The sequence below is a fragment of the Nothoprocta perdicaria genome, unplaced genomic scaffold, assembly GCF_003342845.1.
Source record: "Nothoprocta perdicaria isolate Ctin4 unplaced genomic scaffold, notPer1 scaffold_7, whole genome shotgun sequence".
NCBI lineage: Eukaryota > Metazoa > Chordata > Aves > Tinamiformes > Tinamidae > Nothoprocta > Nothoprocta perdicaria.
In genome coordinates, this window is record NW_020455976.1 from 1866419 (window position 1) to 1886286 (window position 19868).

General features: G+C 48.6%; 1 protein-coding gene across 2 annotated transcripts in view; it reads left to right on the forward strand.

Moving 5' to 3' along the window:
* SUFU (SUFU negative regulator of hedgehog signaling) overlaps positions 1–19868 on the forward strand; it is a 79058-nt gene continuing 59190 nt past the window's right edge. For both annotated transcript variants that reach the window (XM_026050533.1, XM_026050534.1), the window contains exons 1-2: positions 1–185; positions 6826–6960. In XM_026050533.1, the coding sequence (XP_025906318.1) occupies positions 1–185; positions 6826–6960 (320 nt within the window). The remainder of the gene's footprint in view (positions 186–6825; positions 6961–19868) is intronic.

Genomic DNA, 19868 nt, shown 5'->3' on the forward strand with positions numbered 1-19868 from the left:
ATGGAGGGCGTGCGGCCCGGCGGGGGGGTCCCCGCGGCCGGCGGGCCGGGCTCGGCGCCCGCCGCCGCCACGGGCTCCTTCCCGTCGCTCTTCCCGCCGGGGCTGCACGGCATCTACGGCGAGTGCCGCCGCCTGTACCCCGAGCAGCCCAACCCGCTGCAGGTCACCGCCATCCTCAAGTACTGGTGAGTACCGGGGGCCGTGTGTGGGGCTGGGGGCTTTGTGTGGGGCTGGCGGCCGCSTTTGGGCCTGCACGGCCAGGGGGGCCTCGTTTGGGGCTGGTGGAGGACCTGGAGGTCTGTGGGGGCCCTCTTTGGGGCCTCTGGAGGTCTGGGGGGTCTCGTTTGGGGCTTGGGGGGGCCCTGGGAGGTGCTGAGTGTGGCTGGGGGGGGCAGCAGGTCTCATGTGGGGCTAGAGGGCCTGGTGAGCAGCAGGGCTCAGTCCCCACGTGGGCTCAGAGAGGGGCTGGGGGCTCCCCGTGCCTGTGGGGCACTGTGTGGGGCTGGAGGGGATTGGGGCTGGCCCCAGTGGGGCTGGGGAGGTGCAGGCCCTGGAGAGCAGGGATGTGGCCGGGATGGGGATGAGTGGTTTAATTGAGGGGTCTGGGGGTAATACGGAGCTTCCCAGGTTGGTAAAGAGGGTCCTGGCTGAGGCAGCCCCTGGAGAATCCGCCGAGCCAGGGAGCCCCTGGGGTTGTTCCTGCCCCCCAAGTTCCTCTCTGCGCTGGAGCCTGGGGCACAAACACGGAGCTGAGCAGAGCAAACCTGTGCTCTGGCCTCCAAGCGAACACGTGAGGTGCAGCCCATGACCCCCTCCTGTTCCGGAGAGAACGGGCCGTGTCTGCCCCTGCAGAGCCGTGGCCCGAGGATCTGCTGCTCCCCATCGCTGCTGGCTCAGCGTCTGACCCCAATAAGGGCAGTTGTTTATGTGGGAGAGCGACACGGAGGAAGTACTCGGACTTTTAGCTATCGAGATAAGTGTCTAGCCCCATGGGAAGAGGAGGCCCTCGTGCTTTTTACCGTGACTCTGCTGTTCAGCCCCCTCTTCTGGACCTAAGGAACATGGTYGGGTCCCCGCTGGCTGTTGCTGGCCCTGGCATTGACCGCTGTCGCTTCCAGCACTTTGGAAAAAGTTTAGCAAAAGTTTAACTTCTTYGTTTGGAGTAAGTTTTAACCTGCATGTGTCTACCCAGTTGGCTCCTGAGCAGCAACAGGGTGATTTCCACCCTGTGTGTTGCTGTGCAAGRCAAACTCTTGCTGGTATCTTCCAAATATGTGTTGCTCTGAGGTTCTGAGCAAGAAATATAATTGCTGGTGCTCAGTACTCACATTTTCTTTGCTATTGTTGTTAATTATTTAAACTGCATTGTTAATTACTTAAAATGGACTTGAGACTAGGAGRGCTTGAAAATCTGTGGCTTTGGACACACCAGTGCTGTGTTACTTCAGTCATGGTCTGCTCAGTTTGTTCAGGTGTGTGTAATACCTAATCTTAAATACTCAAGGCTCATGAGCTTCCAGTCACCTTGGTTTAGGAATCAACAGCTTAAAATGCTACTGGCAAGAGTGATAGTGATGTGTGTGGGATGGAGATTTGGGTCTGTAAGGAGGAATGGCAGAGATACCTGTTTGGGAAGAGTCCTGACTTCCTGATTGCTTAAAGGGTTGATTAGCCCCTCGCTGCAGTTTGGGGCTCAAACGCTAGAAAAAAACTGCTGTTGGCAGTGATGAGAGATTGCATGTGAGAAGTAACATGAAGGCCTTTGTATGCATTTTGTGCTAAATGGACTGTGACCTCAGTATTTTTCTCATGTAGTTGGCAAACCTGGAAAAACTTGGAGGTTGGTTTTGCTGAAGAGTTCAGCTGCTGCTCGTCCTCAAGTCGTCTGTCCTCTTTTGTCCACAGCTGTGAGCTCGTAGGTGGCTGAGACTGAAAGAGGAAATTGCTGAGCAAAGTTTCCTGCCTTAGGAGAAATATTCTGAAGCTAATCAGCTTTTAATAATATGTATCAGCTTCCCTATGGTGAGCAACAAGTTTGTGTTTGGGGAATTGGAATTATATTCTTGAGCTGGCACGGTGCAGTGTGTGCCTTACTCCACAAAGCTGCAGGATCCAGAATCACATGCCTGTGAAATGAATGGACTTGGCTGTACAAATTATTTTATGAAGCTAGCAGTTTTTTCCCTTTTTTTAACATCATTTGCATGTCTTGGGAGAGAGGTTTTGATTGCAGTTGGAGCTTGTAGGAAAAGCTCCTTGTATTTGTGAGAGGCTATGCCTTGAAAAGGGGTTAGTCTCTGTTACCATCCAAAACCTGTCTTTACTTTTTTAAATGCAGTTCAATCCCACTGAAGTAGAACACCTTGATGCACAGAACTGCAAGAGAAAGCACATTTATACTTCCACTGCTTTGTGATAGGTTTTAAAATATGTAGAATTCAGACTGGACTCTTTGCATCCTCTGCCTTGCTCTGTGCTCTGACCTGAGGTCTACGATGTCTACGATGACTCTGGGGTATCGGAGCACGTCTGAAGGGCTGGCAAAAGGTAGCTCGGAAAAGCAGACCTGTTGTCAGCTGCTGGAGATTGTGGAGGATCCCCTGGAGGCTTTTCAGGGTGTAAACAGGCCAGGGATTTCCTAATGTTTTTCTCATTGTGGAGTTGTTTCCCCTCTGCCCACTTYGGGTTTCTCCTCCAAGAGAGACTTCAGAGCGCTCCTAACATCATTCAAAAGATGTTTCTCTGCGGTTGCAAATCCCGTTTTCCCCCGAGGCTGCCCTTCTTGCTCCTAAATGAGCTCCATGAATAGAGAAAGGAACAAATTTGTTCCGTACCTGCAGCTTTGAAGTTAGGCTCTTGCCAATAAAACCCTCCAACGCTTCCAGCACTTTGGGTGAGCCCGCGTACTGATATGTAGATTGTGATCCGAGGTCGAATCCGTGCCGTAGTGACTGTGGGTGGGAGCATGGAGGCGGCAGCGCAGCAGCCGAACCTGCCCCTGGAACTGCTTCCCATCTATGTTCAGCATAGCTGTGTGTCACAGCTGTGTATTTTTCAAGATACATTACTGTTATGAGCTTTTTGCTTTATTTAAATCACTTCCAAGGGTGCCAGGTCTCCTAGGGAATAAGCGTGGTCCGTCCGGGTCGCTGTGTGAGCTGGCCCGTAGCTGAGCGAGCAGCCCGCCCTGTGCCACGCGGAGCTGGCTCGTGCGGAGCCCTCGCACCACGACGTGTTTGCTAGGCTGCTGCTGCCCATCCTGCAGAGGCTTGTTGGTTTGGGGGAAGTGCAGAGCTGCTCGCAGGGACACGGAGGGCTGTTTTGTCCAGTGGAGTCTCAGCAGGATTTGCTCCCGAGTGCCTCTGCTCCCGGGAATGCCATGGAAGCCACCCTGGGGAAAAGCGGGATGTGGGGAGGTGYCTGCCCTGACAAGGGGACAGTTAAGGGCTTGTTTGTGTTGCGTGTCGTCACAGYGTCGAAACACCTTGTGTCAGCAGGCAGTGTGAATCATCTGGCATCCAGGGTGTTATTAAACCCAGTTTGGTGGCGGGTTTCATGCAGGCAGGAGCAGCTTGCTGCGTAGCAGGTGGAGGTGTTTTCCCCTCGTTGCAAATCCCATTCACCTGCTGCAGCCCCTTGGGAGCCCCCACGCTGTCCTGCTGCTCGCATTGCAGCTCTCCTGCTCCGGATCTTCCCAGGCAGGTAACTTTGGGAAAGGAGCTCTGTGTGCGTGCGAAGTATAGCACAACTCTGCACAGCCCCTGTGTTTGGCTGCTCTCAGGAATGGGATTGTATCCTGGCTGGAATCACTTCCATCTGGCCCCGTCCCCATTCCTGTGGGGGAAGTTATTGCCATGTGGAACCTGAGAGCTGGCGGGCCGGTCAGTACCACCACTCAGAACGCAACCACCTGGCCACACGTTTTCTGCAGAGATCTCAGTCTCTGGTGCAGCCTGGTGATGGGGGAGGACTGAGATACAGGTGGAGATGGGCAGCATCAGATGGGACTGTTTTCCTGAGTTTTTCAAGCTATGACTAAGGAGAAAGGCCTTTTTGCAGGCTGTTGCTGCAGGGCCCAACTTGCATCCCCTGTGCTTGCTTTCCAGTTTACATCTTGCACAGTAAGGTTGCTCCTGCTATATGGGAACCTAAAGGTTATATACATCTGCATGCTTACAACTTAACCCCTGTCTAGTTGAACTGTCCCATTGCTTGAGATGCTTCTGCTTGCCCTCCTGCTGTGATATCCTCAGCTACAATCTTGACTGACCAGCTGGGAAGCTGGTGCTCTGGCATAGGGCCCTGCGATGGCCTTGTGTTACTGAGAGGAGGGAAACTGCTTTAAGGAAGGTCACTCCTTTTGAATAACTCTACTGATTTTTGGTGTTTTTGTTCTTTCCTGCAGTATTAAGAGGGAGGCAGTGCACTAACTGAGAGAGCCTGCAGGCTTTCCCAGCTGATCTGCTGTTATTGTTTCATGAAAGCCTTTTAATACAGCAAGCTGGTATATTATTTTGTACATCTTTAAAAACAGTTGGGGATTTCTTTTGTTTTTGTTGTTTTGTGGTTTTGTCTTTTCTCTTGTGAAGCGCCCCTATYGATCGGAGGGAGTTTGGTGGTATTGTATAAGTAATATATTGTTCATGGCGTTGGGGGCTGTCCATCTTGCATCTAGGCAGTTTTAGAGCCTTCTAGATTAAATACTTGACCAATTTGGTTGTGTTTCTTGCTCATAGAGACCCTAAATATGCTCCTTGCTCTGTCGGTCTCCTTAGGCTTCAGGTAGGAATACATTGTGCTTAGTTGTGCTCTTCTTCCTCTTGTCCCCCTCGAGATACTGCACAGAAGGTAACTGTCCTGACTGTGAAACAATCCTTACTGGGATCTCCTTCCTTTTCCAGCTTCCAAATACAAACTCCGTGGTGGTTCTGCAGCTATTCATGAGACAGATGAACTTTCTTTTGCTGAGTAAGAGACTTCACAGCTGGGCAGTGGAGGGTAGGCTGAGGATTTTGGATAGCATAACACTCCCACTAGGAAACTGCTTAAGAGTTTCTAAGCCCTTCTTSGAAACGAGAGGAAACCGTGTGATGGAGATGAAGAGGTTCTGCAGCTCTGCTGAGGCCCGTGGAGAACTGAAAGAGCAGCCCCAAATGCYTCTGCCCTGCAGTGCTGACTCTGTCTCTGTAAATGAGCCTCCCAATTGCTGCGCTCAGTGACTCTGATCTAGAAATAACTATTTTTCACAAGGTGAGGGTTAACTCTCTTCCTCACTGACTGCCTGTTTGCTGAAGCTCATGGTGTAACTCTAGCTGTGCCACCAGCAATCRGGTTAGAGAATGAGGGCTGAAATACTTGTCAGGGATCCTCTGTCTTGCCGAGTGGGACTTTATAAAGGATGCTGGGTTGGAGAGGGYCTGTAGTTATGTTTTACTGTTTATTTGCTCCAAACTTCCTTGCTAAGGCAAGATCTAAACCCGACTGCAGAGCACAAACATTGCCTGGAGCAGAGCTGTGGCTGAGTGCACCCCAGGCAGCCTGACGAGCGGGCTGAATGCTTAGAAAGCTTCTTCCCAAGCCTCCCACTGTCAGATGTAAGGCACATGGTACTTTAATTGTGGAGAAAAAGAACGAGGCACTTTGCTGCAATTCGTGTGGTGGTTGCAGAGTGTGGAATGACGCTGCACCGAGCCCTGGGGCTGGTGTGGAAGTGGAGATGTGCCCCCAAAACCTGCCAGTGATGGGGCCAGGGCCAAGCAGCTGGTGCAGGCGAGGGAAGCTAATGTATAATAAGTGGCTTGAATGAAGGAGGTCATACTAGCTTGGATCCCCCTTTTTGGRGGACAATTGGAAGTACTTTATGTGATTGGCAAAACGAGTTGGAGACAGGAAACAGTTAAACAACAGCTCACACTATTCCATAAACACTTGTAGTATGTGGTTTGGTGTCTTGTCTCTTCTTGCTTGTTTCTGTCCTGTTTATTTTATGATTGACAGAGCAAGCAGTAAGCCAAACAGTGTAGTGTCTTCATTCAGAGGGGAGTTCACTGCCTCTGCACAGCCAGATGCAGCTGCAAGGAGCTGCAGAATGAGTGTTTTTGCACTAACTCCATTAGCGCTGCAGCTGAGTTTCCCCTTGTCCTGTAATGAGAAGGGTTTCTGACAATTTGGGTGATTTAATCTAGTCTGGCTGTGCTGTTTTGGCTTTCAAGCAGTATTCTTTTGTGTAGCCATTTTAATGTTGAAGCAGAGGTGGTAATTACGTCTTTTACTCATTCTTGATTGATGCAGCTAGTGTATTTTAGAAGTTTTGGCACTAACTTTTTCTAAATTGATACTTTCTCCTCCACTGTTTTAACCTGTGAGTTTATGTTCAGAAATATGGATTACTCTCCTCAAAGCTTATCCCCTCCAGATTTTGCTTTAAGGAGTAACAGGACTTTGTTTTTTTTCCATGAAGCTGAGGTATATGCTTCTGGCCTGAATTAAGCTTGCAGTGCAGATGCAGCTATCACTCTTCACTAGTACCATTTTCCAGTTTTCCTTGTTTTGTGAAAACTTTAATATGATTTTCCAGAGGTTTTCATGCCTTACCATTAAAAGCATCTTAGTATGTTGCACATATGTACTTTGCCTTCCTGTCCTTGAAATTCCCTGGACTTAACCCAACCTTTCGCTTCATTGTTTTTTAAAGATAACTTGAACATGCCTGTTCGATTTCTCTCACTGGCTATGATTTAAAGCAGGTCATTGTTCCACATTGTGGCATCTCTGGTTGCTTCTTCCAACTAACTTACCTAAAACTTTCTTTTTCTTTTGATGCAGGCTGGGGGGACCGGATCCTCTGGACTACGTGAGCATGTACAGGAACCTGGGGAACCCCGCGCTGAATGTTCCTGAGCACTGGCACTATGTCAGCTTTGGGTTAAGTGACTTATATGGAGACAACAGAGTACACGAGTAAGTTCCTCATGAGTTTTGTCGGTGTGTTCTGTTTTTCGTTGAATTTGGACTTTTAGATAAAACTCTGTCCTGTTGTTCTTATCAGTTGTCTCTGCTCTGAACGCTGTAGTCCTGGTTTGTTGTAGGATGGTGCGTACTTTGGGCACCTAGAATAATTACTGTGTCCTCCCCTTCAGAGTTAGGGCCCCCTTTGAATGCAGTGCACTTCCTTGTTAATGTAAGGGTTGAGGGGAGGGTTGCCTTTTTTGAATGTCTTCCCTCTCCCTGCTCTTGTTAGTCTGTTATGGTTATGTGATTAAATCCTCCTCCCTCCTTGTGCATGTTAATGCCTTTCTGTGGAAGTTGCTGTAAGGCACTTCTGCAATGTCAGTGAGTAGACTGACTGCCCTCTCAGTGGCTGCTGCATAAGATGCCAATGTATAGTACAGGAGCAGAAAATAAGTGTGTGCCTTTGTTCTCTCCAGTGATTGAATAATTATCTTAGCTTGTTAGCAATTTTTAGCAGGTGTTTTGTATCAAATCAGGTAAGCAGTATGGGCTGATCCTACTCTTGTATGTCCTCTACTGACCTTGCCCCTTAACTTTGCATAAAGTGAGCTGCAGAAGCCCAGCAGTGATGATCTTGGGGCTGTACGCACTGGCTTTTAACGAGCTAGAAATTGAAAAAGTTTCCAGTGTTGCTGTTCTTGCACTCTTAGCTTAGTAAAACTGTCTTGCCCTGTTTCATAGTTGCAGGATAAATGTCCGTGATGAGTGGAATCTCCCAATTTGTTCATCTGAGCTCTCCCTCTTTTATTTGTCTTGGTTAAATTTCAGCCAGCAGTTTTTCAGCTAGGTGTTTTTCTAAGAGCTAACATCGGGCAGCTTTTTTAACCTTATCTGCATCTTTAAGATAGCTGCTCCCGTTTGTGGGTGCAGAACTGTTTTTTTAGAAGAATACCTCTTTTAAGAGGAGAGTCTATATGGAACCCTGGTATTGCTGAGATCTGTGGTGAGGATTTGATCAACAAACCTTGCTCGCTAATTGCTGGGGCAGAGACAAGGTAGGGCAAGACAAAGGTAAAAGAGAAAGGTAAACAGACAATTAATTTAAAGGCTTCCTTCTCTCATTTCTGCAAGAGGCCCAGACCTGGATGCACAGGTCTTCACTTGATGCCTCTTTTTTCCATGGATCGGAGCTTTCATCTTTGCCACTTAAATCAGAAGCTGGTAAGATTGGGTCATCTGTGTTTGGCTGCTTTATTTTGCTGGGAGTGGGCTTTGTGGTGTTCTGCTGGCCTCCCCTTTTTGGAGGCTTGTCAGACTGAGACTCTCAGGATGAGGCTGTTCTCTTTGCCCCATCTCTTCCCTGGTGATTTGGGAAAGAGGAGGGAGTGGGCATGGGGTCTCCTGAAGATATCAAGGGTAAGGAGGAGCTTACTATGTTAAACAAAAGCTCCAGCCAGCTTCCTAGGCCTTCCTAAGGAAGGGGTGGCCAGGCCCTCTCCAGACGTTATGAGGTCTGGAAGGCCCTGAGCACCCTGCCTTTTCCTTGCTCTGTGAGAGGAGCACTGGGACTTGGGAGCAAGTTTGCCGCAGCTGCGGGAGCTCCTGGACACCGTGAGCCCCACGTGCTGTGTTTCTCTGCAGGTGTTGGCAGAAACTTGAGGAGCACAGGGCTGTTCAGAGCTGTCAAAGTGATTTCTGTGCCCCGTCTGTGTGTCTGTTCTCTCTGTGTGGGCTGGGACATTGTTCCTGGGCTCCAGAGCAGGGAGTCCCTGTGTCACTTGCCCTGAGAAGCTCAGCTGTCTGCGCCCTGCATTGTCTTTATTTTAGCTTTGTCCTTGAGGCTACAAAATACAATATTACATGTGTTGTTGAGAAGGCTGGAGCTGGCTTTGTCTTTATTGTGAATAGTCTTAACATGCATCTGGTAAGGCTGTCACAGCCTGCACCTCTCCTAAACATTGAACCCACAGTTCTCACTTGCTAGGTGAGCACTAGCACAGGCCCAGGAGAGATGTGCAGTGCCTCATGTTGTCAAAACGTGCCTGTGAACTGCACATGGCCAGGTTGGTCCTACACGTGCAGTGTGTGAATGCAGTGCTTATTCTGTGCATTGAGAAGCTCTTGTTCTCTGGCAGGCAATTTAATAAAACCTCTCACTAAGAATTAGCTGTTGATCTCTGTCTCTTGAAGGACTTTTAGATTCAGCCCTCACAGATACGGCGTGCCATGAGTTGGCTGGCAGGAGCATAGGGTGGCAGCAATGTTGTCTGGATCTTTGGAAATTTTCCTTTGAAGCCAGAGTCTCACTAAACTGGCATCTGGAGTATGGATGTATTTTTTTTTTTTCCCCTTCTCAGAAAAGGACTGCGAGAGCACAGCCTGCATAGAGTGCCAAGCTGGACCTGCTTGTGGCAGGCTGCAGGGTACGTGCAACGGGGATGTGTCTCCATAACCCTGCCAGCTTTTCCTTTTTTGAGGAAAGGAAAGGTAGTGTGTTGCCAAAGGCCTTTGAAACCTCCCCAGCTGACTTTGGGAAATGCAGAACTTATCTCTCTCAGACTTCTTCCAGTGCTGCAGTGTAATTTGGGCCAATTATAAGGCAGTGTGAAATGAAAAGGACTTTGAGGGGTTTTTGAGTTAACCAGAGCTGAATAGGAGGCCCTTATCTTTATTTATAATGGAATAGCAAACAGATGTAGCAAATAATGTGAAAAACTTGCTTTAATTTATATTTTTAATAAGAACCTGAAAAGTCTGAAGTGGAGCTCTCCCTGTGCCTCCTTGTTGACAGATTTATTTTCAGTTAAAACAGCACTATTTCCTGCTCTGCTTAAATATCAGCTACGCTCTGCTTAGAAAACAGGTCTGTTTTTAAGAGTCCACAGAATAGCATGGAAGAAATCTAAGCCTTTCAAACGGGGAAACCTTTTCCATTTAAAAGCACTCAGTGTTTCATGGTATAATGGCAACCGTGGCACCAGCTGTGCCGGGCTGAGCGCTCGAAAAATCCGAACTCGTGACGTCGTGACAGCGCTGGCTCCTCGGGGGGCTGTCGTGCCAAGCTCCTTGCCTGGCAGGAAGTCTCTCCAGTTGCGTGTGCTGCACAACTGGGGTGGCAGCAGGAATCCTCCCGTGACACTTGCATGGTTTTTCCTCATTTTTAACTTTCCCAGCTGCTTTAAAGTCCAAACCGATGTGCAGCTCTTTGAATGCCTGCAGCAGGGTGAGGCTATGAGTTTTTTCCTCTCTTTTTGCGCTGTTGCTGCTCTCAGAAAGCAAGAGCCTGCCTGGCAGGGCTGCGTAGGTGTTGCATATGGGTGTGCTGGCAGGGAGTCTTGGGCTGTGCTGACTGTGGGAGATGCAGCCGTCCCTGCTCCCGCTGCCCTGCGCTTCCATACAAAGTGCAGCCCCTCAGCTGGCAGCTGCAGCCCCGTGCTCAGCCGCCCGAGTGCCTTTTGCAGGGTCTAGACACAGACACCTGATGCTTCCCGCAGTTTCCAAGTGCGGTGGCAACTCCTGACTCCATGGAGAGCCGGCATCCAAGGGAAGCAGCTTCTGCAATTGTAGCTGAGCTCGGGAAACCCGGAGTGCAGCTTCAGCTCTGGCAGTGTCCCCACGTGCCCTGATCCCGGCCCTGCGCTGGCGCGGAGCTTGCGGGGCTGTCCGGGCAGCCCCAGCTCTCTGTTGTCCCCCAGGTTGGCTCCTAGCTCTGCTTCACAGGAAGGCCAAGGCCRGATCTCCAGTTAATTATTCCTGTGGTTCAACAAGTTCTCGCCCTTTTTGTCAACAATTTTAGAAGTACCTGGGAAATGAGCCCCGTGAAACCCAAATCTCTCAAAACCTTGAGCAGACTTATTTGTATTAAAATTGCAAGGCTGTAATAGAAAACAATCTAAGCTACTGCTAGCTTAAGATAAGTTGTGCATTGGAGGCCTGCCCTCCCCCTGAGAAGAAGGAACACTCCAAATGTGTTTGGATGTTTAGCTTTTTATGTAAATGCCAGTAATTGCCTTTCGCAAACCTCGTATGTACGAGGGCTTTCCCGGCAGCTTGTCGAGAGCCTCAGTGCAGTGTCACCTTTTCATGGAGCAAGGGGTTTGCAGCCACCTCCGTCTCCTGTATGGATGCAGGGAGGCCCCTGCAGAGGAAGCAACCCCCAGCTTGCTGGGACCCCTTCCATTTGGGCTCTTTTCCGTTTGGATGGAGTGGGTGGGCTGCCTGCTGGCATAACGGTCTCTCCTGGTGGGTGGTGCCTCCCTCTTAGAGGTGAGGGCGGCASGAGCCTTTCAGCATCCCCAGCCCAGCTTGTGTTGTGCTTGCCTGTATAGATCCCCTGAATGACCCTGGAGTGTGAAAGGGACAAGGATTCATGTTAGGATGGGAGGAAAAAAAAAAAAAGGAGCACAAAACTGGGTCAGGTAACAAATGTGAGGCTTGCAGAGGGGGGCATGTTTTCTGGAAGGCTTTTTCTGGGCATGAAAGGAGGTTGAAAAGAGTATTTAGAAAATGGTCTGGAAGTTGGAGTGAGTGCTCTCCCATTTGGGGTGCGTGCTGGCTTTGCTTTGGAGCCTGTGTGCATGTAGGATGGAGTGGTGCTGACAGCTGTCACCATAGTGGTCCCTTAGTTCATAAATGTCACAGCCCACTGCCCTCAGCTTGCCAGGTTTTAGCCCAAATTTTTGATGTTTAATGAGTCCCTAAGTGCATCATAAATGACATGCTTAAAGCACCACTGAAATATTACACCAAGGGGTCAGAGACTCCTTCTAAAATGGTGGGGGTGGACTCTGCCCCTCTTCATCATCATGAAAACGCGATAAAGTGGAGAACCTTTAAGAAGAGAGCAGATGACAGCGGGCAGTGGTGGTTGTGAGCTGATGCTTCAGGTGAGACCTTGGAACAGCTGTTACAGAGTGCAGTGCATCCTTGTAGATCTCTACAAGGAAAGATCAGCTTAGTTTGGGAATTGAGTCTAAAGTTCCAGGAAAATTATGAAAATCTCAAGGTGCATTTTCCAGCTTTTGCGATTTCCACATTTCTTCTGAATGTGAGATTTGAGAATACTGCAAGTGGATGAGACTGAGGACTTTATGTAGAAGCTTAGAGGTGCAAACCCTCTCCTCATCCCCAGCTTGTCTCACCAGGCAATTAGCTCTGAGAACAACTGGCTGTAGAGYGTCATGAAAGGGTTGGTTTTTTATTTTTTTCCTGACACAGAGGGGAAAGGAGAGGCTGCAGGTCTASGGTGTGCACTGAACAATTAAAACCGTTTCCTATCAGTGATGTCTTATTTAGGAATCCCTCCCATTTGAGATGAGTGGCATCMGTTGCAAGGGCCATTCGGGTCTGGTTTCACACGAACTAATGTCTTGTGGCTGGGTGCTTTGGTGTCCAAAGATACAAGTTGGACTGAGCGTTTTCTGCAGAGCCCATAATAWCTCTCTGCCCTGGGTGGATTCTCGGGTGTCTAGAAACACGTGTGTCAGCTGAAACTTGCTTGCTGGGAGCACTGAGTTCTGCCTCTTCTATCCAACCGTTTGTCTCAGCCTGGTTTGCGGGACTGTGATGTGTTGGGGACCGCTCTCCTTGCAAGATTGGTTGTTTGAAACAACTGCTCTGAAGATTCAGGGGATGTTTTCAAGAAGCATGAGTTTATCCTGTACATTTTGTTTACCAGCTAAAGCGAGCGCCTTGTCTGCGTGCCCTTTGGGAGCATCCTTCACATCTCYGAGGTGGCGCAGCAGGAGCGCCCGGGACTTGTTTCCCGCTGGCCTCAGACCTCCCGGGAAGCTCTGGTCACCATGGGGAAACCTTCCCTCCCGGCCCTTCACGTGGTTTCCAGTGCCGTTTGTTAGGGGTAGTTGGTACCGTTAATAACATGGAAGAGGTGACCACCTACGGAGAGCTCTGCTTTGTGCCGGGGTCTCTCCGGGATGCATCCGCGCGGGCTGCAGGACCAAGATGCGCTCAAACCCTGCGAGGGTTTTCTTGGAGTGTTGAAGGAAATTCATTCAAGTTTTACAGCACAGTAGTTGAATTTACAAGAAGGGCTGTTTTCAATAAAAAGATTGGGAGCGAGTTTATGGCGGAACGTTACCGAAGGCAGAAGCAGCTTCCCGTTCAGCAGCGCGTGTGTCCGTGCATCCCGGTAGGACGAGCCCCTTCCTGCCGAGCTGGGGAAGAGGTGCAGCACCCATGCGGGGTGAGCCCTGCTTGTCGGTGGCACCCATGGGCTTGGCATGTGCCAGGGCAGCCCTTGACTTGGGCTGCTTCCCTCTGGGCYGGCTTGCGTGGGAGGATGTGGCTGAGCTTGTGCTCGGGAGCCCGGCCGAGGGGACGGGGGCCCTGAGGACTAAACCTGGGTCTTGTAGTGAGAGATTGAACCCTTTCCTGAAGATCTGTTTAGGACATTGCAAAAATCAGTACATATATATGTGTGTATATATAGTGTGTATATATACGTATGTATATATGCATATATGTGTGTATATATAGTGTGTATATATACGTATGTATATATGCATATATGTGTGTATATATAGTGTGTATATATACGTATGTATATATGCATATATGTGTGTATATATAGTGTGTATATATACGTATGTATATATGCATATATGTGTGTATATATAGTGTGTATATATACGTATGTATATATGCATATATGTGTGTATATATAGTGTGTGTATATACACGTATGTATATATGCATATATGTGTCTATATATAGTGTGTATATAAAAATATATATTTTTTCCTTCTCAGTAGGACCTGAAGGTAAAAGCTTTTTTGAGTTCTGTGGCCGCTCCAGCTGTGAGATCAAGGCAGGAGCGGGGTCTTTTTTTTATCCTTTTGGCCGCTGGAATAATGATGCCAACAAAACAAGCGTTTGAAGAGATGCATCTGAATGCTCTTATTCAGACCTAATCCCTTTTTTTCCCCTCCGTGCAGGCTCAGCCCTGGGAAGAGGCCTTGCTGACTCAGGCGGTGCTAGGAGAGCCTCTTCGTGCCCTGCCCGGCCGGTGGCAGCCGGCTGCAGGTCTGATCTGCAAACACAGCCCGCCCGTGCAGCCCTCTGCAGAGCAGCGAGGCCGATGGCACTCGCCGGGCTGCCCCGCTCCTCTGCTGTCACCTCCGTGCCGAGGCAGCGGTGACACCAGGCTGACAAAAGGAGGCTCTAAATCTTTGGTGGTCTCCCTTTCACATGGCATTCCCGGCCCGTGGACAAAGGGGTGGCCGGTGCTCCCCGGCGCCTCTGCCTCCAGGGACACGGGAACAGGGAAGGGATTGTCTTGTGGGAGGCGGTTTTCCGAGGAGGAGCTCACAAAGCTGCTTGGGGTGGACGGCCACCACCTGACAAAGAGGGCTGAGGTTTAGTGAAAGATCCCCTTGGAGGCCGGGAGAACAAAAAGGAAAGAAAGGAACCCTCGGCTCCCCCCTTCGCTTCCCCCCACGCGCACACAAAACRAGAAACCCCAGCAACAACCCGCCTGTTTTTGCAGGGGGTAAATAGTGGGAGGAGGTGGAGGGGGACGCTGCTCCTCTTGGGGACCTCTGTGAGCACCSAGGGCAGGGACGGGCACACAGATGGCTCTTTGTTTTGTCTCCCTCCGTTCCCGTTCTCGCCCTGCCRAAGCCGAGGGCGATTGTTTTAAAATCCCTTTTGGCACAGGAAGCTGTTTGCTTTGCGGGCTGTGGCTCATCCCAGAAGATGCCTGGAAACCTGTTTAACACCAGTTGGTTTCAGAGGGGCTGGGCTCTCTCCGGGGGACCCGGGGCTGGGCTCTCTCCGGGGGACCCAGGGCTGTGGAGGAGCTGCGGGAGGAGCATCCAGGGAAATAGGATGCCCTGTCCTGCCAAGGGGACTGCCACACGCACAAGGATGTGGCATAAACTTGGCATATGCCTTGCCTGCAAAGATGTGCACTCTATAGCTTTCTTATGGTCCTTTTTTTGTGTGTGTGTGACCAAAAACTGTGCTATTACACAGAAATTATCTGCCTTTTCTCTCCTGTTATTCTTCATCCTGTTTTATCTGCCCTGGTAGAGCACCTTCCCCCTCCTCCCCTGGGAATTGTGGCCTTTCTGGAGCAGGGGCCTTTTTTGGCATAGCCAACAAAAATAACCCATAAAGGCGGCTGTTGTTACGAATAAGGCTCAACGGGGGATTTTTTTCACCAGTAGAGCTCCAGCAATGTAATTGCCCTGGTAGACTAGTCGCAGTAAATTTCCCCATGAAGACAAACCCGAAGTTGACGTTTGCTAGCTAAGTTGAATCCATATGTWTAACTTCATTACGCAAAAATAATACGTCTCCGGGCCCTGAATTCTTCTTTACCCAGAAGAGCAACGTTAAGCAGCAAAGCAGAGTTTAGTGCTCGGTGATGTATGGGGGGCTTTCGGCAGCGGGGCGGTCGTGACGAGCTGTGTGCTCAAGGCCCTGTTTTGCTACGAGGTTTTTCCTCCTTTGGTGATCATGAGCCTGAGAGGAGCGTGCTGGTGCTTAAGTGCATTAGAAGGCAAGAGGTGCCAAAACTCAAAGTTGACATCGTGTTGCTGTGCTGCTAAGGGGAACTGGCCCATATTGTGCTCTCCCAAGGTGTAGCCAAAGTGGCTTGGCCAAGAGGYAAAGCTGGTTTGACTTTATTAAAACCTTTAGGGGTAATCCTGGAGCCACAGAAATGGGGAGAAAGAAGTGGTGGTTTCATTCCTTCTTTGATTTCAAGAGGCTTGAGGTATTTGTCCTTTTTATCTCCCAATAGGGTGGAGGGCAGGTAGCCTTCCCAGGCCAAGTGTTTATTTCTTGCAATCAGAAAATAAGCGTGTGATTCCTGCCCCTGAAAGCTTCTAACCCTTCGAAGGAGGGATAACTTTTCCAGAGAAGCTTATCACTTAAAGGCAGATAAAAATGAAGTTGACTTTTCCATGCAGCTGTTTTGTTTCCCACGGGGAGTCTTTCAGCAGTGATCTAAGGGTTTCTTTTCCCTTGGTAGGCTTATGGCTGGGACTTGAAGGGCATTTCGTTCCCTGTCTGATAGCTTTACACTTCTTGTGGAGCTCCTGAGTATGGTTTTGAGCGTACCCTTTATAATGAGGTGAGACTTGCTAGTGGCTCAGCGGGTAAGGAAATATTGCCTTGATTTTCACAGCTCATGAAGTCAAAGATCAGGGATTAACGTCCAGCTCGCATAGGATGCCCAGACTCCAGTTGAAATCTGTCGGAGTTTGGGCTCCTAAATAACTTCTGTGTCTTGAGCTTATTTATGGCACAGCATTGCTGAGAGCATAATTGCATCAGAGTCCTAAAAGTATTTTCCTGTGTGATATATTTTACTTATGTTAAGCCAGCAGGTAAGTAAAAGATACCACTGTTGATGTTCTATATAGCCTGTTGGAGCCCTGATCCTCACTTGAGAGTAGCTTCTCGCTTGGGGTTTTTCTCCCATTCTTTTTGCCCTTCCATACTGACTTTTAGAGCCAGTTCTGTGCCTGGATTCCTCCTAGCAGCTGCAGAGCTTGGCAGAGCGTGAGCTGGGAAGGAGCCAGCAGACACTGCAAGGAAAGTTGCGTGTTCCTGAACGTGGTCACGGGGTCCTTCTCCATCACTTCACCTCTCTCATGCCGTTGTTTGGTGGGATTGTTGCCAAGCCCTTCATGCTTTGCAGGTGAAGTGGGATTCCTTGATGTCTATGTGAAGGTGACAGTATCGGAGCTGAGGATGCCGTCCTGATGTGAAATGGCATCATGTGGATGGGAAAAGTTGTCTTTCCTGGTGTGGTTGATGCAGGTTGTGCTGCGGGATCGCCTGCAGCTCAGGCCAAATGAAAGCCTTGTAGAAATAAATATAAATAGCTTAAGTGTAGCATAGTTTAAACAAAATGATAAACTACAAGAGCTTCCTTCTTGATGGATTCCCTATCCCTTCATCCTGTGAATGCAAGTGTGTGCCAGGGTGCATCCCTGCTCTYGTCCTAGCCATTCTTTCCAGGTCTTTATAGTGGGTGTGAAGATGATGCAAGCCTTCGCTGCAGCTTCCCCAGGCCCTTGCAACATGGCTGATTGCACCTTGCCAAGTGCTGTCCGAGGAAGGACCTTGCTCGGGCTCATAACTGTGTTTGCCACGTGCTGGTTGAGAGCCTGCTCCAGGGGACACGTCGGCTAGAGCCTTCGGCCACCCGCCTGGGTGGAGAGAGGCTTCTGGTGGCCATCGTGGGCCCGTGTTTCTGCAAGGTAAAGGGTGACACACGTCATGCAGTCTCCTGTTTCATATTTTGGTGTTTTAGTCATTTCCCCTATTCAGTATTTGTCCGTGCTGTGCAGAACGTGGAATTAATTTTCCAGTTTTTCTGACGCATTTATAGCATGAGCAAACAGGCATTTCCTATATGATAAGTTCTTTCATGGCATGGGCAGCTGAGCCTCAAATGAAACAACCTGTGAATTGTCCCGATTTCCAGCCCAGCACATTGAAGTGACCTGAAAATGACAGTGAATAGTTGTTTACTTTAGTGTTCTGGGCTGGGTACGGCAAGGTTTAGGAGCTGTTTTATTATGAGAGTGAGCGGGAACCTGGATTCAGAAAACACTCAGGTAAAAAGAGTTTGCTGGTGGGTTCATGAATTATCTGCTGTGGGTCTTCTCGGCTCCCTTTTCAACACAGTGTCTGTGTTGATGACTATGGGTACTCAAGGTTGATACTTGATGCTTCCTGGGTTCACTTCAGTTGGAAGAGACCTCTGAAAGGCTCCAGGTCAGGACCAACTTGCACACTCCCGCTGGATCCTTTTCCAATATTAGGTTTAGGGAAAAAATTGTTTCATCGGATGTATCAACATTCTGTGTTCAAGGTAATGGTTTTAACACAACAAACACATGACATGCTCAGTGAGGTAAAGTTCTGTTCTCATACGGTCTAGCAGCAAAATATTCATAAGTTTTACTCCAACATAGGTGACTATAAAGTTTCTAAGTGCATCCTATGGAGTAGTTAATACTGAGAACTTTACCTTCAAAACACTGTGGAGCAAATGCCTCTGCCTGTGTTTGGTTTCAGATGTTGGAGTAAATCTCTAAAACAATTTAAGTTGCTCTTTTTCCAAAGGTTTTCCAATTGGCTGATTRCAAACACATTTCATATGACATACTGCAAGAGAAATCTTGAAGCAAGTAAGCGTAGCCATAGATGGGTGACTAAAACATTGCTCATCACTTGCTTTCTGACACCAATTTTACATTAATAGAAATCCCTGAGCATGTATTTTTGCACTTTTGGTTTTCCTATTTATGTGTAAAAGATTTCCTTAAATCAAGATACAAACAACTCCAGTAAAACTTCCTTTCCGAGTGCATGTTCAGCGTTGTGAGAGCCCATGGAATTTCCTGCCGATGGTTCTGATGTGAGARCCATCTGATATCCAGATAACCCTCCTGTGATTTTGTCAGATGTTTCCAAGTGTTCTTCTTTAAAATAGATGTTTTGGTCAATACCAGGAGACAATCTGTGAGAACACGTGAGCAAGCAGGTGCTTTTGGGCTGCAAAAACTTCTCTGTTTTCTTGAGCTTTTCAGGGCAGTTCTTACTGTGAAGAATTTTCTTGTGAAAATAGGCACCTCTTAGCATGTCACCCCAGTTCTCAAAGGAGACTTTTGTGCTGAGAGCTGCATTCAAGCAACCATTCCCTGGTAGGCAGGATGCTGGAAGGACTGGGTCGTAGGTGTTGGTGGAGGGAGGTTTGTTCTTTCTCTTTGGGATTTGACTGTAACTGGCCTATATTAGTAAGTGTTTAGTGCCYCTCTGGAACATGTCTGCAGAAGTCTGGCTCTGTAAAAACTTGTTTTTCGGGGCTAATCAGCACTTATCCAATATCCTTCCCAGAAGCTGGAGACTCCAAGACGTTGAACGYGGTGGCTGCAGCAAACTGCTAGAGGCTTTTTGTTGGTTTTGGACAGGAGCACCCTGTGTTGCTGGTTTCTAGCCAGATGCAAGTGGTTGAAAGGGAAGTGACATCGGTTTTCTCTATGAGAACCTGTGATGTCTGACAAGTCAGCATCACTCAGCTAAGTGTAAAAGCTGAGGCTTTTTTTTAACATCAATCCTACGTGTTGCCAATAATAAGAAGCATCTTCACTAGCTAGAAGAAACTCTCTCTGAGCATTATGTAATCTTCAAACACTACTAAAGCTGAAGCTCTGAGATACTTTGGTCTTGGCAAGCAGAACTGCAAATCCTTGTCAAATTTAGTGCAAGATAACCAACGTCTTGAACTTCTAAAATGTCCTGACAGGCTGTACTTAGAGCTATAGATTAATAGTCATTCCTGGTAGGGTTTTTTGAGGCAKAATTGAGACCCCTTTATGATGGAGCTCGTGGTACGTCATGCTGGTGCCAAACTTACAAGTGCAGGAATCCTGTATTTTTGATGGCCTTCAAAACAATATTGCAATAGCTCAAAGCAGCAGGAAGGATTTATTTCGAAAGAAAGAAAGACACTTTTCATCATGTAGCAGCTGTTGGACAGGTAGGAGTTGCGAGTGCTCTGAGTCAAGTTCTACCCGTTCTAAGAGGGCTTCTCTTGTTGTCTGGCTGAAGAAAATGAGCAAAGGGTTCCCTGCMTAAATCCCCATTTTCAGGGATTGGTGCCCCTAATATATCTATGTGCACATACTCTTAAACTCCCCAAACCAGGCACCTAATACACTCTGCTCGTTGTCTGGCTCTGTAAYATTTGGAAGCAGCACTTCAGAAATGCTGCCTTCTTGCATGAAATAAAGCAGAGCTGCCTTTTCTTGCAAAAGTGACAATGAAAGTGCTCTTTAAACTGAGAAGCCCATGGTTTTTCGAAGCTGCTTTTAAAGCAGAGGGCCAGTTTGGCTTTTGAGCCTTTTAAGCTGGGTTATTTGGTGGGAAAATGCCCC